At 33.4% G+C, this 19,299-nt stretch overlaps 4 protein-coding genes across 6 annotated transcripts; 2 read left to right on the top strand and 2 right to left on the bottom strand.

Annotated features, from left to right (window-relative positions):
* Positions 1–1,882: 1,882 nt before the first annotated feature.
* Positions 1,883–3,707, top strand: LOC107961079 (trihelix transcription factor ASIL2). The gene has a single exon (XM_041116345.1). The coding sequence runs from the start codon at positions 2,138–2,140 to the stop codon at positions 3,488–3,490; it is 1,353 nt and encodes a 450-aa protein (XP_040972279.1). The 5' UTR covers positions 1,883–2,137; the 3' UTR covers positions 3,491–3,707.
* Positions 3,708–4,402: 695 nt separating this feature from the next.
* LOC121230845 (uncharacterized) lies at positions 4,403–7,113 on the bottom strand. Its single transcript, XM_041116346.1, has 4 exons — positions 6,898–7,113; positions 5,863–6,453; positions 5,024–5,368; positions 4,403–4,829 (listed from the first exon to the last, which is right to left on the bottom strand). The coding sequence occupies exons 1-4, from the start codon at positions 6,976–6,978 to the stop codon at positions 4,554–4,556; spliced, it is 1,293 nt and encodes a 430-aa protein (XP_040972280.1). The 5' UTR covers positions 6,979–7,113; the 3' UTR covers positions 4,403–4,553.
* Positions 7,114–8,015: 902 nt separating this feature from the next.
* On the top strand, positions 8,016–11,058 carry LOC107960285 (protein FLUORESCENT IN BLUE LIGHT, chloroplastic). Of its 3 annotated transcripts, none has more exons than XM_016896600.2 (5): positions 8,016–8,161; positions 8,655–8,860; positions 9,462–9,624; positions 9,987–10,307; positions 10,714–11,058. In XM_016896600.2, exons 1-5 carry the CDS (start codon positions 8,089–8,091, stop codon positions 10,914–10,916), a joined length of 966 nt encoding a protein of 321 aa, XP_016752089.2. In that variant the 5' UTR covers positions 8,016–8,088; the 3' UTR covers positions 10,917–11,058. The 3 variants fall into 3 exon arrangements, with proteins under 3 accessions (XP_016752089.2, XP_040972277.1, XP_040972278.1); XM_041116343.1 differs by having other exon boundaries at positions 8,061–8,161; positions 9,474–9,624; XM_041116344.1 differs by lacking the exon at positions 8,016–8,161 and having other exon boundaries at positions 8,654–8,756.
* Positions 11,059–13,077: 2,019 nt separating this feature from the next.
* Positions 13,078–18,575, bottom strand: LOC107960286 (oligouridylate-binding protein 1B). The gene is made up of 12 exons (XM_016896601.2): positions 18,333–18,575; positions 17,118–17,179; positions 16,650–16,752; positions 16,400–16,476; positions 16,262–16,323; positions 16,072–16,159; positions 15,838–15,913; positions 15,706–15,736; positions 15,246–15,365; positions 15,057–15,142; positions 14,650–14,826; positions 13,078–13,619 (listed from the first exon to the last, which is right to left on the bottom strand). The coding sequence occupies exons 1-12, from the start codon at positions 18,432–18,434 to the stop codon at positions 13,335–13,337; spliced, it is 1,269 nt and encodes a 422-aa protein (XP_016752090.2). The 5' UTR covers positions 18,435–18,575; the 3' UTR covers positions 13,078–13,334.
* Between the last annotated feature and the right edge of the window lie 724 nt (positions 18,576–19,299).

The following is a 19,299-nucleotide window of genomic DNA, read 5'->3' as shown; positions in this document are numbered from 1 at the left end:
AGAATGATCCATAAAATAACTTCTCCAGGTATTAAATTACTACAATACACTTAATTGAACAAAGCAATAAATATTAGTTTAAAGGTATTTTTATCTTTTTATATAAAATCTAAAAAAAAATCATTCTTACAATGAGATTTAAACCCAAAACACCGAACATAGACTTTCTCGTCTTTGCTATTCAACTAAAGTAAGATTTGATTTTTATATGACTTCTTAATAAATATTTTCACCCACATTGTCAGTATGCTATAATTTTATTTGAGTCAATATCTCAAGTCAACTCGATTCCAATTAAAAATAATAATAATAATGATGTAATAAACAATTCGATGCATTAAATATTTACCTATTTAACTTTTCTTTTACTAGCAATTTAAACTTTTTTAATTATAATTCCGTATGTATTGCATATGTGTTATTATTATTAGGTAAAAATATTACATTTCATTATTTATTGTATGCTATTTATAAATGCATCCATACGTTCTAAATACATGGTTTCCACATGCATGCGTGTGTGATAAATATTTTCAATTTATATTTAGTTAAGCTCGGTTCAATCGAAAATACGATTTTAAATTTTACTCTGTTATAAGTCCATCGTATTTAAAAAGAAAATTAAAATAATTTGTGCTATTTTTATTTTGATCTTTAATAATTATATATAAATTTTATTAAGATTTTAGTATATAAACAAATTAATGTATTTTTTAATGTTTATATTATAATATTTTATAAGGTAAATTACAGTAGAAATCACCCAATTATGTTTCTTTGTTGGTCACCTAACTATTAGTAAATTTCTTTTTTGATTACCAAATTATAAAAAGTTATAAAATGATCACTCAACTATTCAATTTTGTCTTTTTTGGTCACTAACTGGCTAATGTAAAAATAGAAACACCCAAAAATCCAAGATAGTTGAGTGATCAAAAAAGAAAAAATTAAATAGTTGAGTGACCATTTTTGTAACTTTTCATAATTGGATTACTAAAAGAGGAAAAAAAAACCAAAACTGGGTTACTACTAATATAATTTACCCTATTTTATATTATTATAGATATAATTTTTATGTGATATAAATAATATAATACACAAAAAAAAAAGACATATTACAACATTAAAAATGAGTTGAATTTGAGTTTTCAATGTTTTAACCTAAGCCTAATTAGTCTTTTTAAAAGAATATAATTTTTTTCTTAAACTCATTTTTCGAGTTTAATATTTTTGTAAAAATTATCTTAAATATCTTATTAAATTTCAAATTTGATTAGACAAAACTAACCCTTCTCTAGCTATGATCCAACCAATGAACAAAATTGTCACTATGAAATTTTTTGAAGTCACCTATTAAATCTTAATTTAATTATCACCGTTGCTATTATAGTAACGTGCAATTTTAATTTTATTGTCTACTCCTTTAAAAAATGTATAAAAATAAATTTAGCCCTTAATGTTTATACATTTTATTAATCTCTTTTGAGCTAAGTTTGATCACTGACCTAAATCAAATTTGATCATCAACCTCTAAAAAAATACCTGGTTGTTGTTTTTTAACGAAAATAGAACAATGAATTTTTAAATATGACAACGCACGTAGCAATCTATGTGTACTTTAAGCTAATTTTTTTTGTTATTTTTTACGAACTTTTTATATATTTTTAATTTTTTTGAATATGTTTATATTTTTTAAATTACTTGTGATATTGCATATAAGACAAATAGTATACATGTGGATTGCTCGTAAAATTTCATTCCAATATCGCTAAAAAAAATCACGTTTTATTTGCCCTTTCAATGGTCAAATTTAACTAAAAAAAGAATAAAGGGTCAAATTAACAAAATATGTAAAGATTAGGGCTAAATTTATCATTATACCAAAAAAAACTTTATTTTTAATATTTTATTTTTCTACTTAAAAAAGGAAAGATGATATATTTTGACTTTGAGTGTTGACGTTGACCAGCAAAAGAGCTATTTACAATTTGGGTAAAGAAAGGGTAATTTCGGTACACCATCGGAAAATGAACGCTCAAAACAAAACCGATATTACCAAATTTAACGCCGGTGACGGAATCTCCACATTTCTCCAATCAAATCCTTCCACGTCATCCTCTCACTCCACGTGTCCCCTATGCAATGCCTCCTGCACCGACGCCGTCATTTCCTTTCCCGCCCCACTCTAGTTTCCGTACCGTCAACCGATAATAAAAAAACAAATGAAACCGAAAATAAAAAGCCAAAAAAAAAAAATCTCGTCGAAACCCTAATTTTTTTCCTTTTTTTCCTCTCAATCATCGAATTTTCTGGATCTCAAATGGAGGAAGACGAAGAGATCCAATCGTACCCGTCGGTTGTCGCTACCGGATCTTCATCGCCGTCGTCGCCGTCACCGGCGTCCAATAGTCGTATAACCGTAACGGTAGCCGCTGCTCCTCCTCCAAATTCGCCACCTACGGATGAGCCGCATGAGCACGAGAAGGCTATAGTGCTGGCACTTCCGCCGCCTCAGAAGCCGAAGAGCAACGGCGGTGTAAGGGAGGACTGCTGGAGCGAAGGCGCCACGGAGGTTTTGATCGACGCGTGGGGAGAGAGGTATTTGGAGCTCAGCCGTGGGAATTTAAAGCAGAAACATTGGAAAGAAGTGGCGGACATTGTGAGTAGCAGAGAGGATTATACAAAAACTCCTAAGACAGATATACAGTGTAAGAATCGAATCGATACGGTGAAGAAGAAGTATAAGTTAGAGAAAGCTAAGGTTGCCGCCGGTGGTGGACCGAGTAAATGGGTGTTTTTTGAGAAATTGGATCAACTTATAGGGCCAACAGCGAAGGTTTCTGCTAATACTACGGCGGCCGTTTCCGGTGGTGGTGGTAGTAGTAGTGGTGGAAGTGCTGACTTTTTGTCTAAAGTACCGATGGGGATTCCGGTCGGGATCCGGTCCAGTTTGAACCCATTTCGAGTTTCTCAGGTTCGACAACAACAACAACAGCAGCAACAACAAGAAGAAGAAGAAAAGCAACCAAGAATGGTTGTATTAAAGAATCAAAGGAAACAAGGTCCAGTGGATATGGATTCTGAGGGTGATGATGATGACGGTGACGATGATGCAGATTCTTTCGATAGTTTACCGCCATCTCCAACCGGAAAAAGGGCAAGAAGGGTGGTTCATAATAAGAGTGTTAATGCAGGTGAAAAAAGAAGAAAATGGGGGAACTCAGTTAAGGAACTGACTCAGGCGATATTACGGTTCGGTGAAGCTTACGAGCAAGCGGAGACCGCAAAGCTTCAACAAGTGGTCGAAATGGAGAAACAAAGGATGAAATTTGCTAAGGAGCTTGAGTTGCAGAGGATGCAGTTTTTCATGAAGACTCAACTAGAGATTTCACAATTGAAGCAAGGGAAAAAAGGTGTTGGAATCTTAAACTCTGGTAATCATCATAGTAAAGCTAATAATAATAACAAGAATAGTGATAGTAGTAATTAAGTTTCTTAGAATTGGAATTTGATTAGGTTTTAGATTTCTGTGTGTTTATTTGTGGGTAAAGAGTAAAAATGACATTAGATTTGTATTGGAATTGGTAGTGTTTTTTTCTTCAAGTGTAGTTTTCATGTGTGTGTACTTTGTGCTGGTAATTAGATTCTTGTGAATTAGATTGTAATCCAAAGAACTTTCTCTTAAATTCAATGTGAATGTTGTTGCATATTGTCACATGAAATCTGTTTGTTATTGGCTACATTGCTTGTTTGAGATGAACCGGTTGAAAGGATCGGTTTAATACCCTCACTCCATCTCACATTTCTAGTTTTGGGTCATTCTGGGTTTGGATCATTTCATATTCGGGTTATTTTTGGGTTTGGGTTTGTGCTGGGCAGTTGGATTGTTGACTTTACATGATCAAATCTGTTGTTGGCTACACTGCTTGTGTGAAATGCAGTTGCATGTGGGACTAGCCATGCACATTCACACAGGTGTGATAAGCAGAAAAAGGAGCCTAAAACTCAATTGGGCAGGTCAAGCTAGGTCTATTTGGGTTTAAAATTTTTGAACTATTTCATGTTTAGATCATTCCAGGTTCGAATCTTTTAAGATTTTCAAGTCAAATCTTCAGATCATTTTTGGGGTTTGGCTCTTGGTTCAAGTCATTCTAGACTCAGGTCATTTTCAGTATCGGCTTGGGAAAGTTCTCAAATCAGATAGGGTTTTCAGGCTCGAGTCATAGTTGACTGGCTGGTGAGTGCAATGCAAATCAAGAAACCATGGCTAAACACAGGCTTTTTGGTTATGGCTGTTGAAATTTGGCTGCCAAAACAGGGCATCAGAAAAATGGGGTCTCAGATTATGGCAGATCATCAACATGGAATAAGACTTGAACTCGTAGAACTGTCCAATTCAACGTATCCGAAGCATGTTTCTTTTACTGTTAGGCACAAGTTCATACAGAAATCACACATGGTAAATAACCTTAGATATTTCTTCTTGAAGAGTCAGTTGTATAAAAGATAATACCTAGAAAGACTGACTGTAGCTCAAATGTCTATACAGGATTTTAATACTCTCTAAAAGTAAGATTTAAACGACCTGGACGGAGATTCGTTTCCTCCAAGAGACTCCCGGGTGCAGTTTTTTGCTTAATTGCAGTCACGCCATGAAAGATGAGTCTAGAGCTCCCACCAAATACAAGCACATCACCAGATTCAAGTTCAACCTTTTCAGCCTTGTCGACTTCCCTTTGGTCACCGTATAAAAATTCTGCTGCATCGCCAATGGAAAAGGATATCACAGGTAATCCTTTATGTAGACTTTCCGGACTTTCATCCTTATCCTGCAAACAACACAACCCGAGTTTTAAGTCGAGATGGAAAGGATATACGCCAAATGGGAGTAAAATTAAATTTAAGCCATCCTAGAGAAATGATTGTCCAGCACGATAAAACTCATTGTGATTCGATTAAAACTGAAAGAGTTGGATACCGGCAAGGACTTTCTACGATAAAAAAATGGTTTAAAAGAGCAGACCTGATGGAGACCCAGTCGACCGCTTGCCGAGTAGAAATTCACGATACAGATATTTGGTTTCATCGATGGGAGAATGTGTTCTACATGGCTAGCCTTGGTCTTTAGTTGTACGAGGGAATGTGAATCTTTTATCACCTTCTCAACTAACTGAAAGAATTCGCGAGGAATACCAGGGGGAACAGCACGGTCAATTGGTCGGAGATCTCCATAATTACCTGTCTCAGGATCCCAGTTTTTACCAAGGCACATCATTTTCAAATGCAACTTCGCTCCATCACGGTAGCCTGGTTGATAGAAACCTCCTGAGCCCAAACCCAGAGCTCGACAAGCTCTTACAATTTTGACCTAGACACATATATGAGGATGCAAAGTAAATTAACAGAGATTAAAGTCTCGGTTGCAATCAACTTTTTATAACATGGTAAGAATTCACTTTAAAACATATAGAAAACACCAACAACCTCGGTTACTTAGACTCGAGTGTTTGATACAGGTACCTATGGTTGCTGCAAGTTCCATCATGGTTATTAAAGCCATGAGAACCGTCGCTTAGACAAGCTTTACTTGAATAAGACTATGTTGCTTCGACATTTCATTTTTCTTAAAAGCACCTATGTCCAACATGTGGGGTATGAAGATATGACCTCTTAAAGACTCTCGACATACATAAAAAGAAGAAACTTTTAAAAAATCTGACCATACTCGGTATGGACACAAAGTCATATCTGACACTCACACCTGACTCTGATTAACATAAAAATAAGATGCATGATTAAATTGGAGGCATGGTGGCAATTATCAAGAGAAATCTTTAAAAACATATATAGGGCAAGCCTCACTTGATCAGCTAAAGACAGATATTTCTTTAGAAGCACCATCCCGGGTCTCAATACATTTCCTATTTGACCTTCTGCCGATCGTTTGATTTCGTTCCTCTTTTCTCTGTTCTTTACAAGCAAAGACGGTTTAAGCATGACGGGAGTTCCGATTTTGGGCAAGCAAATGTCGAAATGCTCGATCACAGCTTGGCACTCGACTTGATTCGAATCATCAATACCTGAACTACTTTGGGGGGGATTCCTTTCTTGGGATGGTTCAGACTTGTCTACCGAGCCGGAGATGTTAACGTTGTGGGAAAGATCGTGATGCAGTAAAGATACAGCACAACTCTCGGTCTCCTCAACTAAGGAAAGTTCAATCTTTTCTCCTTCTACACTACGGTTTAAGCCCATAGAACTCGAGCAATGAGATAAAGCATCTGAGGTGCCTTGGGTTTCAAGTGTATCATTTTGCCCTTGTAATCCAGTACCGACAGGCAACGGCATTCTCGGCCTATAAACGGCAGCATTTTCATGGTTAGAATGCCTTGACCCACTCCACGGTGACATGTTCGGAGATCGCCTTCCTCGGCCTTCGGACATTCCATAATCCTAAGTAATCAAATTATTTTAAAACAAGAAAAAAAAAACACTTTTTCATCACTTATGACCTAATTCCAAACATCAATACCAGAAAAATCTGCCAAAAGCATTAGCACCATCCATTCATAGAAATTAAAAAAAAAACATGATTTCGTAGTTAAAACAAAAGATTCCATTATAATAATAATAAAAAAACCTCATAATTAACCAAAATTTTTTAAATTTATTAATACTTTTATAACAATGATAAACATGCTCGATAAATCTACTTTTTTTATAATTAAATGTTAATTATATAAATTAAATTTAATATCGGTGAATAAAAAAATTTCTTCAAACTTAGCAACCCAAGCGCCTCCAATTATTACTAAGAACTAAACCCTTTTTCCAGTAATTTATCAAAAAGAAAAGGTAAAAAAAGGAGTAATTGGTAAAGTTAGAGAAGGAACCTACCGGGTTGCTACTCTGATCGGAATAACCTCCGCGATAGAAGGGCCGGCCGCCGCTAGTGGTACGACCGCGGCCACGATACATATTCACCGGCGAATCAAACGGGGGAAGAGGGTTTAGGATATTGGCGGGGACATAATATTGGGCGGAAATCTGAAAGGTTATATATATGTTTCTGAACTCAAATTTAAATAAAAAAGAAGAGTCTTATTTGCAATAAATAAGTGAAAATATTAAAATAATTATATATGATAACGATGATGTTAAATTTTGGTCAAAATATCTGGGAGGTCCCTGTATTATAGAGACTGGATCAAATTAGTCCCTTTATTATTAAATAGATTTTAATCTTTATACTATTAAAAAGAATCAAATAAGTCCAAATTATAATAGATTTATCATTTACCGTATAAAAAATATCTTGAAAATTATATTTTTGAATTGCAGAACTATAAAAACTTTAAAAATATTAACTCTACTATACAATAAATATTAATTATATTTTAATTTAACTTCATTTTCTTCTATTTAATACTATATGGACCGAGTTTACTCATTTAATAATAGTGAAATTAATTTGATCAGATATTTATAATTGAGGGACCTTCCAAGTACATTTACCTTGAAAATTGTGTGCATTTAAGTTAATAATAATTTTTTATGCATTTTGTTTTATTTTCTAAAAGAATAATATTCCAATTAAAAATCTATACTGTATATTAAGTCGTGTTACGAGTAGAAGTGCAATAGAGTCAAGTTTGAATACTAGCAAGTTCAAGCTCAATTGGGAATTTGGATATTGATACCCGAATTCATTTAAGCATCAATTTTTAAGTATGAGTTTAGTTCGAGACATAATCGAACTACTCAAATTCAAATCAATTAAGCTTGTTTATCAATTTTTATACTCAAGCTCGAATTAAGTAGCACAGTGTTTGAATTCGGCTCAATTAATAGTTCTAACATCTCGGGCTATTTCTTTTGTCAAAAACCATTTTTTCAATTTAATATTTTTATTTAAACTTTCTCAAATTTCGAATTCGAATAAATCTTGATAACTCGAACCAAAATGGCATAAGTGTGATGTTGATAAAACTCCAAGGTCATATATGTCTTTCAATGCTCTCAACACGTTACGTAATAATAAAACACTGCGTTTAATTTTATCGAATCTAAAACTCTTTATCCAAAGCAATGGCATCCATGATAATCCATTGCTCTTGCTTTCTTACTCCTCCAAGCTTATTCACCAAGCCCCAATTTCATGGTTAGTGCTCCATCACTTTTTCTTTTCCCATTTTTTAAGTATTTTTTTTTCTTTTATTTTCTTAAAAGGAAAAACTTTTTTGTGAGTGTTTTGCTGTAATGTAAACTTTGGGGTTCTTTTAATTTAGCTATATTTCATATTTCATTGTTTTATCCTTTAAAAAATTGAATTTTTGATGCAAAATTGGGATAAATTTGGAGGCATTGAGATGCAACTTTTGGGATCGTTTTATTTATCTATATTTCGTGTTTCATGTGTTTTGTCCTTGGAAAAAAATATGAATTTTTTATGCAAAATTGGAAATAAATTTAAGGTTTTGAAAATTGGTTTTTTGAAGAATTAGCTAAACAATGGATTGAAACTAATAGAATTGAGTTAGTGGTGGAATAAACTATCATGAGGATACAATGTAAGCTTTTGGGGTTGTTTTTAATTTAGCTATATGCCATGTTCATGTGCTTTATCCTTAAAAAAATTGATGATTTTAAAACAGGGAAGAAGCTGTCATCTTTTATATGTAAAGTAGAAAATTTTGGATCATCCTTCAAAGATGTTAATGAGCCGGTTGAGATTCATCGTCTATTCCGAGAAACAGGTGAGCGGCATTTACCCCATCTCCAAGAGTCAGTCGGAGATCGGGTCTCGGATCGTATTTCATTGCATTACAATGAATTTGCACAACATTTAGCTGCTCTTGAGGTATGATGGTGAGTCCTCTAGGCAGCTTTTTTACTATTATCATTAGTTTTGAATCATTGTATAAAAAATCGAGCTAGTTAGCTTTGTTTTTTAAGCTTATTTCAATACGAATGTATATGTGTGTGTGTATGTCTGTCGTAAATGTATCGTGGAAGCTCTTCTATTAAGAGTTAGATTGCATTTAGATTGCATTTTGTTCCCTTTACTTAAAAAATGGAAAAATTAATCTATGTAGGTTAGATCAAGAGTAAATTGATCAGTTTATTAAAAATTTCATCCATTTGTCCATTTGTACTAGTAAAAACTGACGTGGCTAACAAAACAATCGAGCAGTGACACATGACATGCCATGTGTATCTCATGTTGATGTACATGAATCTGTTTTTAATAGTAGAAATTGATGAAATTTTTAACAAAAGAATTAGTTTGTTCTTTGATCCGATCTATAAGGACTAATTTGCTCATTTTTTAAGTAGAGGGAGCAAAATGCAATCCGGCTTCTAGTATAGGGGCCTCTATGATACTTTTACCGTATACGTGTGTGTATATATACCTGTGCCTTTTAAACTTTTTTAAATGGTTGCCGCTGGTGTTGGGGCAGGGAGGTTTACAGTTAAGAGTTCCGATGACGGCATTTCTTGCAACTAACATCTTTATATATACGGCTCCTTTCAAAGCCGTGGCGGAAGCATGTGAAGTGGATAACTCGATTTTCAACATGCCTTTACTTCTATTTGTAGCCCTTATCGGTGCGACAGTGGGAGGTATATATCTCTGTAATTTTTTTTAGGGTAAGCTATACTTAAAGTCGCTAAACTGTTAGTAAGATAACGTTTTAATCACTTTAACTTCAAAAAGTTATAAAATAATCATTGAATTATTTGAAAGTTTTCATTTAAATTACTGAATTATTCAAAAGTTTTCATTTAAGCCATTGAATAAAAATTTTAGAATAGTTCAGCAACCATTTGTAACTTTTTTAAGTTTAGTAACCAAAACGTAAACTTACTAATAGTTTAGTGACTTAAAGGTATAGTTTACCCTTTTCTTATCGACTTTTATTCTCGTCGGTAATTCAACTTTGAATGCTTTGAAAATGACATACAAAACACAATTTGTACCTTAGGATTGCTTGCACGGCAAAGGAAAGGGGAACTACGGCGACTGAACGAGCAGCTGCGCCAAATCAATGCTGCTCTAAAGAGGCAGGCAAAGATAGAGTCATATGCTCCCACACTGAGTTACACACCTGTTGTCGGAAGAATATCGGAAGAGGACATAATCGTGGATCCGAGAAAAGAAGAGTTGATTTCTTGTTTGAAGAGTGGGAAGAACTTTTTAAGGAATCAAGAACACGAGAAGGCTTTTCTCAAGTTTCAAACAGCCTTGGAGCTTGCTAAGAGTCTAAAAGATCCTATCGAGGAGAAAAAGGCTGCTCGGGGTTTAGGTACATATCTCTCGGTTAATTCATCGTTTGAACCTTTGCCCTTAATGTACCAACAAGAAGCCTCAACCACTTGCTCCATTAGGTCATCATCTCAATCTCAAAAGATCGTGCCAACGAGAACCATGTATTCGTTAACAAAAAATACCATCATTGATAATAGCATAGCATAGTGGTGGATACTGAGATTAAGTTTTGGGGGGTCTAATAAAATTTTTTAAAGTTTTAGGAGTTTAATGAGAATTTTTTAAAACAATTTCAAGGGAAAAATTAAAAATTTTCAAAATTTTGGTTGATCAAGGCTCCCTAAGCGACCATTTCGGTCTGCCTCTGGCATAGCACTACGATAACATACCAGGGACTTGGGATATATACATTGAAGTCTAAAAATGAGTTTTGGTTTATTTAGGTGCTTCATTGCAAAGGCAAGGCAAATATCGAGACGCCATTAAATACCATTCGATGGTTTTAGCAATCTCCGATCGAGAAAGAGAGGAATCAGGAAACACGGAAGCTTACGGAGCGATCGCCGATTGTTACACCGAGCTCGGAGACCTCGAAAAGGCAGGTAAATTCTATGATAAATATATTGCTAGGTTAGAAAAAGACTGATGAAGGAACTTAGAGATTCCAAATTTGCTGTACACATTGCCTTTTATTTATCGGCTATCTTATTTCGACTCTTCATTTTCTTTTCCCAAGTATCCGTGTTCTAACATTTATCGAATGAAGATATGAACTAATCCTTGTCGTATACATGCACGTAACAGATAATCATGCTTAAATCCGGGTAACAGGTGCATGATTCTTTTCATAATCTGCACTTCTGTGGTAAAAGTATCACGGAGATCTTTGTACTATGAGTTAGATTGCATTTGCCTTCTCTACTTAAAAAATGGGTAAATTAGTTCTTGTACAATCAAAGAACAAATTGATCTTTTTCTTAAAAAATTTCATCCATTTTAATTATTAAGAATTGGTCATTGTACGTTAGTATGAGGTACAAATGGTATGCTATCTGTTATTGTTAGATTATTTCATTAGTCACACCAGTTTCTAATAGTACAAATGGATGAATGCCCATTTTTCGAGTAGAGAAGACAATGCAATCTAACTTCTAATACAAGGGCCTCCATGGTACTTTTACCTATGTTTGTCTACACGATATTTGAGAGGATTATTTTTTAGAGGATTTAGACAAAAATATTAGGTCTAAATATGAAGTTAGACAAAAACAATAAATCAATTTAAAAAATAAGTCGAGATTGAGTTTTAATGATCAAATCCGATCCAACAGTTAAATATTTGAAGTTCAGATATTATTCAACTCGATTTTGTTTTATTTTTATATACGATGTAATTTAGATAAATGTAAATGCTATTTATGTTTAAAATTTTTAATAAATAAAAATATAGTTTTTTTAAATATAGATATATGATTATTAAATAGAAATAACATTTTTATACAAAATTAGAAAAAAAAGAATGGAATAAATTAGAATGGCAATGTTTAGTACGAAATATTAGTAGATATTCAATTTTTTTTTTGTAGATTTAGATATTTTAAATTTAAATAATATTTAAAATTAAATAGTTTAATTATTATTAAAAAAAATCAAATGAATGCAAGTTTTAATCCTTAAATATATGTATTATTTATGAATGCAAATTCAAATAATGAATAACCGAATTTATTTTACTTTGCGAATAACATATTTAGATTCGGATATCTAAATGTATTGCTTTAATTTTTTAAATAAAATTAATTTTTTATTTAAAAAATAGTTTTATATTTGTTAATTGTAAATATTTAACAGATTCAAATATTGAATGGATAATTTATTTATTGATATTCAAATAATAAACTAATTTCAATAAGATTTGAATCGGATCAGATTGATCTGTTGAACTAAAAATTAACATAGGAACTAGTTTGAAGAAAGTCATTAAAACGATTGATTCAAGAATTAAATCTAGAATTGATACGAACAAATTGACTTGGGTGATTAAATCTTTTTTATTTAAATTTTAATAATTTATTTAATTAAACCAAACAAACTAATGGCCTACTTGATTCAACCATCTACTCAATTCTAAAAACTTTCAATTCTGAAAACTGACAATTTTGAATTTTAAAGCAAATTTGCAGATTCACAATCCCATCCTTAAACTAAATAAAGTTTGCCAATTTAGAAATGGTTAATTTTGATATGGTTTTACCCTCTATACTTTAGTTGAGTAATTTTTAATCTTTATACTTTTCAAATTTTAAAATATCAATCCTTACCTACTAATTCCAAAATCCAAAATTTAATACGGTAAACATATTATCATCATGTCAATGTATTGTTTTCACATGTTACTAAAAATTCAATTAATGATTTAACATCTGACATTTCTGTCCAACTATAAAATATGAACTAAATCTACAACTATATACATAATACAATAGTAATTGAATGTAATTGCTATTGTTTGGGTCGGGAACAAAATTTGAAAAGCATAGGATATAAAATTGACCAATTTGAAAAATACAAGGACTGAATTTGATAAAATTAAAATATAGAAACTAAATCCACAACTTTCCCAGGCACTAATACCAGAATTTAACCTTTACAAATATAGAACTCAAACGAAATTACAGACTACTATTACGGGCCAAGCATTGCAGTACTAGCACAAGTGATCTGCTTATATACACACATACTCATTGGGAACCATATGGAATATATATGAGAAAATTATATACACACACTCATTGGGAGAAAATACATTAAAAAAGCTTCATAGCCGTTTAGAACTCAAAATAATATCAAGAAATACGTGAGATTGATACAATCAGGTAAACACATATGTATGCTATATATATATAAATAAAAGCAGGGTGCAAAGCAATCTCGCTGCTAAAAAAAAAAAAAGGAAGAACACATTAAAAAGCCTCCTAAATGCTTTTTTCTTTAGAACTCAAATAAAACCTGCAAATGCCAGGAAATTAAGGAATATATATTACCACACAAACTCTAGTTTTGATCACTGATAGTACATTAGTTGCTGGGCAGCCGCCACGTTCTGGAATCCACCGTCATATATGGCCTGGCTTGCTCCAGCAGCACCAACTCCCATTGCCGCTTGTTTGAGAGGGTGTTGTCCTTGAGGATGCATTAGTGCGTGAACACCACCCATTTTGTTCATGGCTAGTTGTCGCTCATAAGCTAAAAGGTCAGTGGCAGAAAGCCCGGCTAAAGGTGTGGCGGCAGGTGGGGGAAGGGGGTTTGAACTTGTCCCAGGTGCTGTAGGCTTGCTGCCCCAAGAACACTACATAAAAACAAATTAATGATGTAAATTTCCAATTATCCAAGGGATTAAATTTTGAATGAAGTTGTAACTACAACTTATGCTACTCAAACTCAGGTTTCTGGTATGTATCTAACACAGTTATAATCAAATTCTTCTAAGTTTTTAAAAGTATTTGAAAGATCTTTGGAGGTCATATCGGCTCAAACACGAGTGTTGGGCATGAGTACCTCAAGAAAATGAAGAATCTGAGCAACATAGACTATAGTTGCAACTAAAAGAATTTAGATTAGAGAAAATGAATCTGATGAAAATTTGACTCCTAGGCAATAATAGAACTCATTCCATGGCTCATTCTAGCATACTTAAGGGTAAAAGATTCAATAAACATAAAACCTATCAAAGAATTTTTTGAACATCTTCCTCCAAAGACTTCAAACATGCACATTACTTTAGACAGTTATATTTCTCAAAGGGTTAAATTACTTTTTAGGGCCTAAAATTGGCAACTAATTTCACATTGAGGCCTAAACTTTGTTTTTGTTTAAGTTTGTCCCTGAACTTGGTAATTGTTCCCACATTGAGGCCTGAACTTTTTTTTCCAAGTTAGTTTCTCACCTTGGCAATTGTTCCCAGTTCCAACACTGGGGTCTAAACTTTTTTTTTGTCCAAGTTAGTTCATGATATTTCCTTGAAAACCCTAAAATTCAAGCCCCAATGTGAGAGTTGTTGTCAAGTTCAAGCTCCAAAAAGAAATTTACCCTTTTTGAAATGGCCGATGGGTCCTTGATTTAACAGCAAAGAGGCAATTTTGAGATAACAGGTTCAAGCCTCCCCATGTGTGAGTTAGGTTTTTATATTAGAGTTATCCAGATTTAGTCTAGTTGAAGTTTTACCAAATGCGTCCTGATTTATTAGTTTGACATTTCAGTTAGTTTTTTGGTGATATATGGAAGTAATGATAGATCATGATTGTAATTTCCAGGGAAAAAGGGTCATATCTCTGAGATAGAAAAGGAAGTCAAATTTTAAGTAAAAGAAGAGAGTAAACCTTAATTTGCTTGCCACATAGAAATGAGTGTGTGTTCCCCAGTTGAATAGCCAAAGCTGCCTCAGCATGAGTACAGTATCTCACAAAGCCAAAGCCTTTATCACGCTGGACACGGACCTCCTCAATCACCCCAGCACCGAGAGCATGGAAGTGATAGTGGAGTTCTACTTGAGTGACCTGCAGGAATAAAAAAATAATTGGTTTTATTTGAGAACTTAACATGTTCCTTTACAGTACGAAGTTAACTGGAGTTTGCAGAACACAAGACCAACTCTTGCAAGCACTGGAAACGGTATTAGAACATGGGACTTCTTGAGGTCCAAATATGGACAGCTGGTTCAAGCTCATATCATCATTGGTTGAAAACTTTATTAGAAAGAGTTCTGAAGATCTTTATAGTTACTTGCCTCTGGAGCAAGATTGCCGACATAAACCGTAGTATATTGAGGATTACTCTCAGGAGCCTCATTATTGGTCATCTCTTTACCATCCTCTGTATCCCAAGCTAATATATGTAAGTTTATTTCACATTTGGCACAAATTTAGCGAAACAATAAAAATGTGAATGTTTGATTTTAAAGCTTCAATAAACACACCTGATGAGCCATTGGTTAGTTCTACCACGCTTTTGGCATCAGAGCTCTGCTTGTCATCACTGCTACTGACACCCTTTGTCGCCCAGTTACAACGAATTTGTCGACTGCCAAGCCATTTTCCTATATAATTAAATCAAAGCTCGTATGAATTTTTACTGCAATAACAACTAATAGCAATCTATACAAGTCGCAGTTTGTTGAAAAATTAGTGCTAACTACAATTCAGCGAGCTCAGCTGCAATAATTTAATTAACTGATGCTATAAACACGGTGATTGCAGAAAAATTCATGAAAGAATAACAGACTAAAAAGGAAGGAAAATCTTTTTCAGAAAAAAAAAGATTACTCCAAAGCATGCAAGTTATGAAATACACTAAAAATCACAGCTTATTTGATGAGCTAAAGTGTGCTCAATGAAGATAAAGAAGTACATTTATTGAGCAAAGAACATGAATCGTACCACTTAAGTCGTTAATTGCACTTTGTGCATCCTGGACAGATAAAAAAAGTTGATATCAATAGATAAAAGAACATTATCAAGGAAGACTGAGAAACACAAAAAGCCACCAGAAACTTAACCAAGCAACAGTACCTGCTGGTTTCGAAATGATACAAACCCAAATCCTCTTGAACGCCCAGTTTTCTGATCCCACATTACCCTCGCATCCCTGCAATCAATAAAGGTATCAGCTTTGTTATTCACTGAGACACCAATTGATCACTACTTTAAGCAACATGAATACAGTAATCAAGGTTTATTAACAAATAGGTTTTCCTGAAAGTTTATGCATTTACAAAAATCAATACCAAAGTAAAAGATGCTTACGAACAACTAGGATAGACAGAAAAGCACGCAAACAGCATTGCATCAGTAACCTCAGGACTGAGATCCCCAACAAAAATGTTAAAGTGTCCTGCACCAATCATGATAGTATCAAAAAGTAGATTATAAAATAATTGCCAGCACATCATAAGTATATCAGAGCAAAACTTTGCAAACAAAAACATGCACAAACCTGATGTATCCTCTCTCTGACCACTAGCATATGCCCAATTGACCTTGATAGGCTGTCCAAATCTGCAGATTACATGATATGAGGTAAAAGCACAATCAAAATAAAGTAAGACGGAAAAAACTAAAAGTTAATACTTACAAATGCCTTCCATTTAGAGATAATATGGCAAGAGCAGCTGATCTGCGGTCGAAGTAGTGGATGAATCCATATGATGACTGCATAAGTAGAGTGAGAACAAAAGGCATGTCAATCATATGGAAACCAATAGGCTAAAGGAAAAGGGAGAAAACTAAGTGAAGAAAGTTAAACCATTGCACAATTAGAGCATCCTCACAGTTCCAGATATATACACACGCATATAAAGAGGATACTATTTTGAAAACAATACCTTTTCCTTTCTGACAAGCTTGCAGCCTTCAACGGGACCGGTACTTGCAAAAACCTCTTGGAGTAGTGGTTCAGTCACTTGTGTATGGATGTTTCCGACATACCTGCAGTTTCTCAAAATAAAAGCTAGAAGTTTAAAAAAAAAGAAAAAAAAAATAAAAGGCCATAAGTAACTTCCTGAGTTGTTAGAAAGAGTAAAGAACATAAAAAGTATCTATTACATTCCCAAAACTATTCAACCATCAAATAAAACATATAATAGCTCAGAATTTAGCATTAAGGTAGCAATGACATTTTCAATCACCAGATTCATGAAGGAAAGTGTCTCCAATGTGTATACTTATAAGCATAAAAATGACTAGGGAAGTTGCTTAGTCAAGAAACGGAAATAAGAGACACACAAAAAGCAAAAGAATAAAAAGGAAATTTTAAAAAAAAAAAAAGTAAAAATATCTAGGCAAACACTCACACACTGCGGCAAGTACTTGGATCAAAACCAGGAGGCAGATTTCCACTTGGGATTGGCTCTATCTGCAAAATCAAAAAGTGAAAAAAAAATAGAAAAATAGAAAGGGGGAAACAAAGAAATGATGTGCAAAATGTCCCTTCCCACCCAACTCAACTCTAAAGCATTCAAATCCTGGAAAGAAGATGGATTTTTGAAGGTATCCCAACACTCAACCTATAAAAAACAAACGAGATGCTAACTACAACCATCAGAAACAAGTGCATCACTTCTCCAACCTCTTTGAAAACACTTTCAACATAAAGCCAAAAAAAAAAAATATTGGTTTTTTTGGTGACAACCAGACCAAAATATTTCACCTCATCTAAATGAAAGTACATTAGCAGAATTGTGTAGTCTGCCCTAAATGTAACTTTGAGAGAATCAAATATATTGGAAGTACCCTGTACTTCATAAATTTGCTTCATGCTGTTATATCCCAGCAATGTAAACCTAAAGAGTCCCGAAATGAAATTCAGGAACCATGTTTTCTGCTCTAACACTTGAACTAAGACAGAGCGGAAGAAAGAAAGAAATTGTCAATTTTTACCCAATATTTGCAAGCAAAAGATCAAGATAGAAACATAGAAGGATTGGTAGTACAAGAGAGATGGAACTGGGGACTAAACCACATTCAATCATTTCTCAATATTTGCAAAACAACTTGAAGATTTGGATCAGCAGTAAGTTACACACAAAACCAAAAGTAGTGAGAAACACAGATAGATGAGAATGAAAACACCACAAGCAAAACTTACTATCTTGCCAATTGCAACATCATATAAGAGAAATAACATCAGAACTTCAATCAATGATGAAAATCTAAAAATATTAAGAAATCAAAGACAAAGACTTCTTTTAAGTTCCAGAAACAAAATGCAAAAATCCAACTTTCCGATCAATAATGCATTCAAAGAGCTGAAAGAGACAAAAATGGAAGCAAAATCCACCGAATTCAAGCAACACCAATAGAAAAAAAGAAGAAGCTTATTTCTCAAAAGCTAAATCATCATCGCATTCAATTTCCCCAACTAACCCTAGCTCCACCAGTCAAATTACAAAAAAAAAAAACACGAGCTCGAAAGATCAAAACACGATTTCGCCAAATCCGACAAATCATTCCTAAAAACCGGATCAAAAACTCATTAAAGAGATAAGAGATTCAAAAGAGTGGAAAACCTGAGGAGGAGCTAAGATGCCTGGGTGATAAAGAGACTGTTGTTGCATAAGAGCTTGTTGCATCAAGGCTTGTTGCTGTTGCTTCAGCCTCTGGTGCTGCATTTTCTGTCTAATTTTCTTTTACAAGGCGATTTCCCAGGGAAAATTAATCGGGTCGTTTGGTACCGAGAAAATTACCCTTTTTTTTTCCTCCTTCGATAGGGTTCAACTGTGAAGGGCCTCGAGAAAGTGAGAGAAAATAATAAAACCGATAGAAAATAAATGAGGCCTTTTAAGTTGGGCGTTAGCTATGTGTGTGATCTAATCAAAGTGGTTTATTACTAATTTGGGAAATTTTTGCACTAATCAGAACCAAGATTTGTTTAATTACAGATAATTTCATCGTTAAATTGAATTAAATTCCAGTACTAGATCAATAATTACAGAAACAAATAATAATTAAATAATTAGATTTTTAATTGAAATAATAGCGTATCTATTTTTTAAAATTTTATCAATAACCAAACTAATCAAATTAATAAAAAAATTAAAATTTTTAAAATATATATATTTTTTTAAATTCAGTTCAATCGTGAATTCAATTAGTTTTTTTAATTGATTCAACCAGTTAGTACTAATTCCTTGCTCAATTGATTTAATGTCATTATTCGGACCGATATCCTAGTTAAATCCCAATCCAAACTTTCTTGATAAATTCTGTATAGAAAAGTCATACGAATTGTACAAAAAAATTATTAATTTTATACCAATGTTTTTAAAATAGAATTAATGTTCAGTCCAATTTTAATTAAATTGATCAGGTTAATGAAAAACTATTAAAAAATTTAAATATATAATTTAAAAGAAATTCAACTCAATCGTCAATTCAATTAGTTTTTTAGTTGATTCAACCTGTAATTTCTCACTCAATCGATTCAATGTCATTCTCTGGACCGATACCTTAATCGGCCCCAAGTCCAAACATCCT

The sequence above is a fragment of the Gossypium hirsutum genome, chromosome A06 (genome assembly GCF_007990345.1).
Source record: "Gossypium hirsutum isolate 1008001.06 chromosome A06, Gossypium_hirsutum_v2.1, whole genome shotgun sequence".
Classification (NCBI taxonomy): Eukaryota; Viridiplantae; Streptophyta; class Magnoliopsida; order Malvales; family Malvaceae; genus Gossypium; species Gossypium hirsutum.
Note: the sequence above shows the minus strand (reverse complement) of the source record. Positions and strands in the feature narration are given on the sequence as shown.